The sequence below is a fragment of the Babylonia areolata genome, chromosome 24 (assembly GCF_041734735.1).
Source record: "Babylonia areolata isolate BAREFJ2019XMU chromosome 24, ASM4173473v1, whole genome shotgun sequence".
Taxonomy (NCBI): domain Eukaryota; kingdom Metazoa; phylum Mollusca; class Gastropoda; order Neogastropoda; family Buccinidae; genus Babylonia; species Babylonia areolata.
In genome coordinates, this window is record NC_134899.1 from 32,719,114 (window position 1) to 32,728,229 (window position 9,116).

Below are 9,116 nucleotides of genomic sequence, written 5' to 3' on the forward strand. Positions count from 1 at the left end.
TTAAGTATGCTAAAAGAAATGCACTGTAGTTTTACAGTAAATTGTTTTCTAACGGCAATGTACATTCTTCATGTGATTATATTCCAGATTTCAATTCATTAACTAATAATGCTTTATATGTACTAAAGACATAATGTAGTAAAGTACGTATCCATATTCTTCATTTGTATTTCATTCAGTTGCACCAGCCAATGTATCACCGAACACCTCCAATGTTATGCCATATTGGTGAAAATTATGCAGTCTCTTTCACGCTTTTTGTGGCTTCGATTTCCTGCCAAACAGTGCCCAGAATGTTTCCCTGTAGCGAGAGCCCATTGAGTAGTATACAAAGAAATTGAAGGTGGCGTTGAAGAAATTGAACGTGTCCCCAACCCACAGGGCTGTTAAAAAGAAGTTGTGATATCGACCTCCTGAGTTCATTTCAGGTATAAACATCCTGCATAAGTGATTGACAGCATCAGGAGAAAAGCAAATGATGAACAGAATGGAGTTACCAACAAGCATTTTCGTGAGAGCCACTTCACTGGCAGATATTGATGACGAAGTTCCCGCTCGCCATGTCACAACTTGACGCAGTTTTACAATCGTTAATATCGTCGCTGTTATCACGACCACCAGCACTGTTCCAGGCAGACCAGCACCGAATGTGACAGTATCCAAAAGGTCGATGAAATGTTTGTGCATCTGGTAAAAATGTCCCTTGATGAATGTCGAAAACGATACTCCAGTTTCCAGGTCATAAACACATCCCATACGATATCGGTAAACCACGATGAAAAAGAGACTGAACACCACGATGTGGACCAAAACAATGATAACCGCCATTGTTCTTGTGCGAATCAAAGTTTGAAATTTGAGTGGATTATAAACACAGAGACATCTCTCCATGGCAATTATGGCAGACAGAATGGGAGATATGAAACTGAAGCCCATCAAAACAAGCAAATTGTTATTCGCTATAAACATCATGAAAGGACCATATTTTTCTCCTGCAGTGAACTGTGAATGCAGTTGCTCACCATGGTTCAAAATGGACATGATCAAGTATAACCCATCAGCTAATGACAAAGCAAAGAGACAGAGGTTGACGCGATCTTTGAGGCCTTGTTTGTAGAACACCGCCATGTTGATGACATTGGCCGGTACACCAATCAGAACTAACAATGCGAGTACATTGTCGTGGATCCGATAAGCAATGGTCCCAACTTCCGCACTGACAATATTATCAGGGTTGTCCCAAGGTATGTATTCCATTTCACTGAATATTACTTTGATGCAATCATCTCTGACTGACGAATTTCCCACATCAGTTTGCAGGTGTTCAGATAAATTAAGTCTAGTTGTGACAGAGTTTGTCACACTCACCACTTCAGAAGAAATATTCAACATTACGTGAAGGAGTTGAACTGTGTAAGCTTGCTGGAAACAGCACTTTTGGTCTTCTTTTCATCTATTTTGTTTTACCGACAACTCTCTATTGATCATGACTGAAACTGATCATAATGAGTTAATCAGCATTGCATCATAATTTGGTTTATCTAGTCACATCTAAGACTGTGTTAAGCAATGCTACAAGAGGTAATGAAATGGCAATTTTCACTTAAATGAAACCACGACATAGGATGGTCTAAATTATTCAAATTAAAGTAAATAAAGAACACACACACACACACACACACACACACACACACACACACACACACACACACACACACACACACACACACAGATGTACGATCATCGTAGAGTAGCTTTTGAGTTTACGTCAGGAGCCTGCCATTTCTGGGAATGCGAATCCTTATGTGGACTCAAAGAGTAATCTACACTTTCCGTGCAATAACAAATATATATTCAACTGACGTGTAAACAGATTCAGAGACATTTTACTTCGACATTCGCATCAGGATTTTTGCAACATACCATCCTTTTTGTGACTACATGATTCCATTCTCTACGAGTTATCACACTCCAGCGTCACCCATCTGCTGGATTGTTGAATCATAAGTTTAGGTAGGTAACTGGGCAGTGATTGCCGTGCAGTGCTAGTAATTAGCGTTACTTGTCACCCACGTCCACTGCATACCCACTAATGCATCCACAACAACACAAAAGACAATAAAAGGCCAGTGGCTCACAGAATGCAAAGTTAACTGATCGTGGGTCTTCTTTAGCATTTGAGGAGATGGATATGCTGTAGAATTGATATCACTTTGAAACTCTCGTAGCAAGACGGTGAATGGTCCGGGGCGTGGAATGCAGCCGACATATCTACAATGGTATGAAATTTAGTTATAGATTGATGGTTATCGATCCTATCAGACGAATAACCTTAAACTACATTTTGATCCATATCATATCTCACACCTTGCCCTGTCAATCCATTTTTGAAAGAGTATAATCATTCGTTCCTTCCAATGTAAAAGAGTGAGTGTCTCAAGGACACACGAAAGCCTCAGCAGAATAAAAATTTGAGAAATATGAAGTCCAGTTCAAAAGGCTGTGTATCAAACTGACCTTAGTAAAGGCTATGGGCGATATTTCGAGAACAGAAATACAGCGTTCACAATACCAAGTGAAATTTGGTATTTTCTATAACAAAAAAATTAAAAATGACATTGTTGATGACCGAAAGTATGGTAACAAAGAAGAAAGCAGTACACCAACGTTCAGGTGGTATGGATGGGGTAGTGGTATATTACCAGGAAGACTCCTTTCCTGTTTATGCATTCCTCAGAAAAGGCATTCAACCAGTTGTTGACAGTTTGGGGAAATAGGTCAGTCAATTTCAATGAAAGTGTAATTTCGTTGAGAACTGGCTACAGAAGTGTTACAGATCTCCACGAACATTAATACATTTCATTATCTTCAAGACCGCGTGTTAAAGCACATTCAATGGGTGGGAAGATTATGTGAGGTCGTTTTCCCATTTCTGCAGTCATCACATAATTATATCTCGGGGTGTCCATTCAAGGCCAAAAGTTTACAGATATTCTCACAATACCCACAGAGAAGAAGACAGCCCTTCAGCTTCTGAACGATCTTAGTATTCGCCAACAAATCTAGCAGTAAGTTTGGTCTTGTACCTTGGGAACTTAGAATCTAGGGCTCCGTCAGTGCTGATGCTGACTGCTGGAGCAAAGTGACTATCTGCTGACACGAAGCGAAGCATATAACAGTTTTATGCTTGCTTACAACAAATATTATTTATGTTAAGTTTTGAAAACTAATAGTTTGATTTTCAACGGAACAAAAGAGGAGTCATTTGATGTTACGAACTGAATATGAAACAAAGCTAGAGTAATTCTTTAAGGTATTGTTTAGTAGTCGCCCTTTGTCTTCCTTGCTTTATTGACTCACTTGTGTAAACAATGTGAGTCTATATTATAACCCGGTGTTGGGTTATCTCTCTCTCTTTGTGTGTGTGTGTGTGTGTGTGTGTGTGTGTGGTGTGTGTGTGTGTGTGTGTGTGTGGTAAACTTCAACATTGCCATTTTCTCTGGAAATACTTTGCCTGCCAATACCAAATTTGGCTTAAACAAAGCACTGAAAAAAATCTTCAGGGCCATATCATTAATTGGCCGTATGTCTCTCGAATTAAGCCGTATTTCCGGATCATTAACAGTTTATTTCGGTGAGATTCGTTCCGAAATCCCGAAATCTGAAAATTATAAAACCCGTTTCCCACTGAATTGCTAGAAGGTAGGTTGTGTTTGGTGAGTAGACATGACCTCGTTTTTCTTGTTCACAATTAAAAAGGGAAGAAATACAAATTATGGACAGAACACATACAGTAATACTAATTACACCATCGAAGTGTTTACTGCATATAGATATTCTGAAGTGGACACTGAATTGACTGGAATGAACATTGAAGAAAAAACGAATCGATCGTTTCTTTCAGCCCGTTGTAGACTGGTTCGTGCAGATCTAGAGGTCTGCCATGTGTTGCGGTGTGCTTGATGCTGTGGCAACGTCTCCTGAATAAAAGAAATCGAGATTTAAAAAAAAAAAAAAAAAAAAAAGATTTAAATGAGTTATTACGTCCAATACAATCACGTCATTTATCGCACAATGAAGAAAACGTCAACGTTGCTTTGAAAAATAAACTTAGTCAAATGACGTAGATTGCGCCCCAGCAGTGGGGATTAGTCTGCTTGCTTCGGAACTGAACATGCATGGTGCGATCCTGCCCGAATGCATTAATGTTTTGTGTGTGTGTGGTTTTTTTTGTTTTTTTTTTTATAAGAAGCTTATTTTATATATCATATTTAATACACAACACTTTTTAACGATTTTTTGATCTCTTTATTTTTCTCCTAATGATTCCTTTACTGGATAAAGTGCGAAGCACAAGTAAGTCTTGAAGGCTTTGCCTCTTGTTTTCAGATATATTCGAAAACGTAAAGAAAAACACATGGCGTCCCATTTTGACACGGATGACCTCTTGAATGGTCAAGAACATGCGACACTGGATGAGCATGTATCAATCGCGTCAGTAGATGTAGTATGTTCTTTAATGCTGCTTGAATTTTTTATGGTTTAATAGAATTATATAGAACCCAAAGACTTGAATGAAACATAGACATACAGACTTAAAGTTATCACATTCATGGCTGTCCATTTCAAAGAGTGACATCCAGCGTGTTATTTCGAGATCTGTTCAAATAGGGTGTGGGCTGTAAGCTTTACTACACTTAAACTGGGTGCCTCGGGGATGTGAATAGTATGCTCAGCCAACGTAAATATCTGTCTGTGCTCAGTCTGTTTACAGTACTTTTTATTGCAGTGCACTTGCCCGTTTGAACATGTTTGTACAAAATCCAGCTGAATTCATGGTGGATATTTACGAACAATCAGAATAGTACAATAAGTGCTGCTTATCAAAAGAAACAAAACAGCAAACTCAAAACAAAAAGTTCGGACGTCCATTGGACACTTTTGTCTTCTTCTCTCTGTGCCCTCAAAACCTTCTCCGAAGAAAAATGAGGAAGAAAACTTTGCTCACAAGACAAAAGACATCAATGGCTACTGGTTGTGAACAATTTCCGTCCCATCCAACTATCCCTGGACTGCTAAAAGCAAATTAACGTTGGTTTTTGTTGTTGCCTTTTTTTCTTTTTTTTCTGTTAAAAACAGAAAAAACTTTTTTTTTGTTGAAATAACTGGTGTGTCAAAGGATCATTAAATGTACACAACAGGTAGGAAGTGCAGTTGAACTGATGTCACAGAGATAGTTTACCAAGGTCCCGAAGTCAAACGGTTAAACAGCTGAAGGGTTTGATAATCTGTCTGCTGGGAGTGAAGATATTCTGACGTTTGTCGCTTTTTAGTGGCATTTATACACAAAAGACTACACCAGAAACAGCTTTCTCCTTTCGGTCATGAATATAAGAATCAAAGGAAGTATTCAGGAAATTCGTGATGCCTATCATAGGAGAAGAAAAAGATGCGCACGCGTGTGTACGTGTGTGTGTGTGTGTGTGTGTGTGTGTGTGTGTGTGTGTGTGTGTGTTACAGAGAGAGAGAGAGAAACCAAAAAAAGGTATTTCAACACACACATACACACACGCGCGCGCAAGCGCGCTAGTACGAGCGTGTGTATGAGTGGAAATCGTAGGGGTTCATGTATGAGTTTGACTCAGTGTAATTATTAAGTCACAACATCGATTTTGTTCCATCTTCCTTCGTTGTTTCTCTCAAGCAGATGAAAAGCAACGACAAGAAAACTGCATATATAGAGAGAGTGACAGAGACAGATATATATATATATATATATATATATATATATATATATATATATATATATAAGAATAGTGTGATAATGAAATACACAACAGCATTTCGCGCGCGTGCGTGTGTATGTGTGTGTATGTGTCGTGTGTGTGTGTGTGTGTGTGTGTCTGTCTATGTGTGCGTGTGTGTGTGTGCGTATGTTTATGTAATAATAAGGTCTACTCTGTTAGGAAGGTAACAACCAGTGGTCCTAACAATGAATACTTTCTCTTTGGTGCGGAAAAGCAGACAGCGGTTCTGAAGACAATCACTTTCCCATTGCTGCAGAGAAAACAATCACACAGTGGTCTAAAATGCAACACATTTTTCGTTGTTGCTGAAAAACGCATCAGTGATGCAACAGAGAGAAATGGCCACAGTCAAGTCCAGAGTAAATTGACTAAAAAGGACAGTCTCTCGCTGCTGCCATGCAGTCAATGATCCAAGAGGTATCTGTTGGCTGCAACCAAGCGACACTTATGTTCCGGAGTTCCCACTTTTGTAGCAGTCAAGACAGCAAATTGTCCTCTGCGTTGTATTCTTTCTGCAGTGAAGCAATATGGACTCTTGCAATGTTGTATTGCAGGTTTCCAACCTGTCTTGGGTTATCTGGAGTTGTTCATTCTCTTCACGTGTTCTCTAGAGACATTGTTTATGCTGAAGCCAGGGAATTGATGGTCAATACAGCATAGACTCCTGTGCATGTGGTATGCTTGACTACATCTGCATACATATGTGTGTCTACACATGCATGTATGTGCGAATGTATGTCTGTGTGTCTGTGGGTGTGTGTGTGTGCGTCTGTTGGGAAGAGGGGGGCGGGTATGTATATTGTAAGTATGAACGCGTGTTTGTCTCTATGTAGGTACTGTGTTTTATGTATGCAAACATTCACACATACACACGTAAGCTAATACACAGGTATTGTGTTTTATGTTTGCAAACATTTACACATACACACGTAAGCAAACACATCATTCCCAACAAGACATGGGCCAACACAGGTCGTAAAACTTCAGTCAGAAAGATTTGTTGTGTATTGTCCATTTAAACCTCCACAGTGGGTATCATTTAAGGTAAATAAATGTCCCTGTAACTGTGGAGAAACAAATAAACTCTTCTTGTTCCTCTCGTGTTTGAACATTGTGAGAACATTATGGTGTGGCAGGACTGGTCATTGCAGTCTATTGCACCGCGTGTTTATCCAGTTCCACATTGGGGACACCGACACATTGCATCTGGTATAGCCATGATGACGGAATTGCGTGTTCTGTAAGGCTGACTTGTTCACACAGTGACAACCAAAAAACCCCACAGACCACAGCTAAAGGTTAAAAGTTTAAAGGTCCCGAAACCTTTTATGGCAATTAAGAAGGTTAAAAGGTTGAAGGACCCTTAGCCTTTTGCGGTCGTTGGGGCAATGAATTCATACCAACTGTGTCTGGGGCTCACCTTCCAACGTTTTAACATTCCCCAACCAAATACAGGTACTCATCCACGCCAAGGTGGAATGAGAAAAATCGGAGAAAAATGCCTTTCCCAAGAACATAAAACATTACCGAAAGAGGGCCTCGAACCTTGATCACCGGCGAAGACTGGATCAGAGGTCCAATTCTGAACCAAACTTGTACTGGTGACACTTTCTTGGCTCAGTGACATCCAAAACAGGCGTTGATGCCTTGATCAAAATGAAATAGATAAAAAGGATACGTTTCTTCACTAAGTCTCATGAAAACCAGCTTGTTTTGTGTCTACATCCGCGACAACATTGTGCACAAAAGCAAATACAAACACAATGTGAAAAAGCACAAGAGCTACACACCGATGAGGTTATATGCAAAATGCAGATGCAGTCGTTACACCAGGGACTTGTTTTTCACATTTACTGGAGCTTTCTTTTTTTTCGTTTAGCATTTCTTTACTATGCAATGTGACATATAACGGATCTAGAAACTATTTAGTGTAAATGCATAATGAAAACAAAATTATATGAAACAATGCGTTTTTACAAGAGCATTAGGAATTAATTGTACACTGCCTTTAACGGCGGTCAGAAACAGCAAAACTGACTCAAAGAGTTGGTTGTTGTTATTTTTTGATAATAATAAAAAATAAAATAAAAAGATCAAACGATCTATCAAAACCATCGAAAGTAAATGGTGCAGATGATTTCGTCGTTATCTGGTCAAAACATGTATCTACTTCTCTTGGTAAGGTGGCAGTGCTGAAATCATTAATTTCATCCAGTTTTCTGTCACAGATGATCATGTAATGGGTGGGTTGACGGTCGATCATTTGTGGTTTAATCATCATTCATTGAATAACAAATAGTTTGAATGATTATAGAGAATGTCAACTTACTTTTCAAGATTTGTTGCTATGTGATATGGAACTTATTTCTGCTTATATGTTCGGGTTTACAATGAATTCTTTGTTTTGTTTCAAAGACACCATTTTGTTTTATGAAGGCTACAATTTGATTGGATATTGTGTCTAAAAATTGAATCGGATGAAAACCTATATCCAGGTGAGGGTTCTATATGTGTGTATGTCTCAGGTAAGAATGAGACTGAAGTTACTGCAAAGAATAACAATCACTGCCTGTAGTTGAGGGGCAACCGTAAATGTGACAATTTATCAGCTTGCCTGTTTAACACTTTATTTGCTCATCTATTTTTGTTTGTTTGTTTGAAGGGTGTAGATCTAAAGAAACTGTGTAGCATGCTTGCCATAACAACTGAATGAATGAGAGAGAAGATGTTAGAAACATAAGGTCAAAAAGGGAAATAAACTTGAAAAATTAGAAATGGAACTAGCATGGAAAGAAAAATGGAAAGGCTCTCTTGTATTTAGGGACACAGTTCACTTCGGGTGTTACGAAGGAAGTGATGCGACTGCTTCCTGTTGGTCAGTTACACTGTACTCCCTACCATCCTCAAACAAATGGCTTGGTGGAAAGTTATAATGTCACTCTGAAAAGCATGTTCAGAAAACCATGAGACCGGGATCGATGTAGTCCTGCTGCACAATTCCCAGAGAGTCGCCTGGCTTTGCTCCTTTTCAGTTCTTCTTTGGTCGCATTCCCAAAGGTCCTGCCCATATTCCTTATCAGGCATGGACTGGGGGTGTACCTGACACTGAATTAGGTTCAATGTCTCAGTATGTTCAAAAACAATAGGAAACTCCCAAAGCTGCCGTTGCTACTCGTGGGGCACAATCTGCTGTCCAGTCTAAACGCCACAGACACATAAAAAGCACGGGCTTCCAAAAAGGTAATTCATCTGAGGTACAAAAAAGATTCTATTATTGCATCCATTGGATTCAAACAAGATGCCTTTGCG

At 39.2% G+C, this 9,116-nt stretch overlaps 1 protein-coding gene across 1 annotated transcript; it reads right to left on the minus strand.

Annotated features, from left to right (window-relative positions):
* Positions 1 to 249: 249 nt before the first annotated feature.
* Positions 250 to 1,128, minus strand: LOC143298609 (uncharacterized). The gene has a single exon (XM_076611490.1). It carries the CDS (start codon positions 1,126 to 1,128, stop codon positions 250 to 252), a length of 879 nt encoding a protein of 292 aa, XP_076467605.1.
* Between the last annotated feature and the right edge of the window lie 7,988 nt (positions 1,129 to 9,116).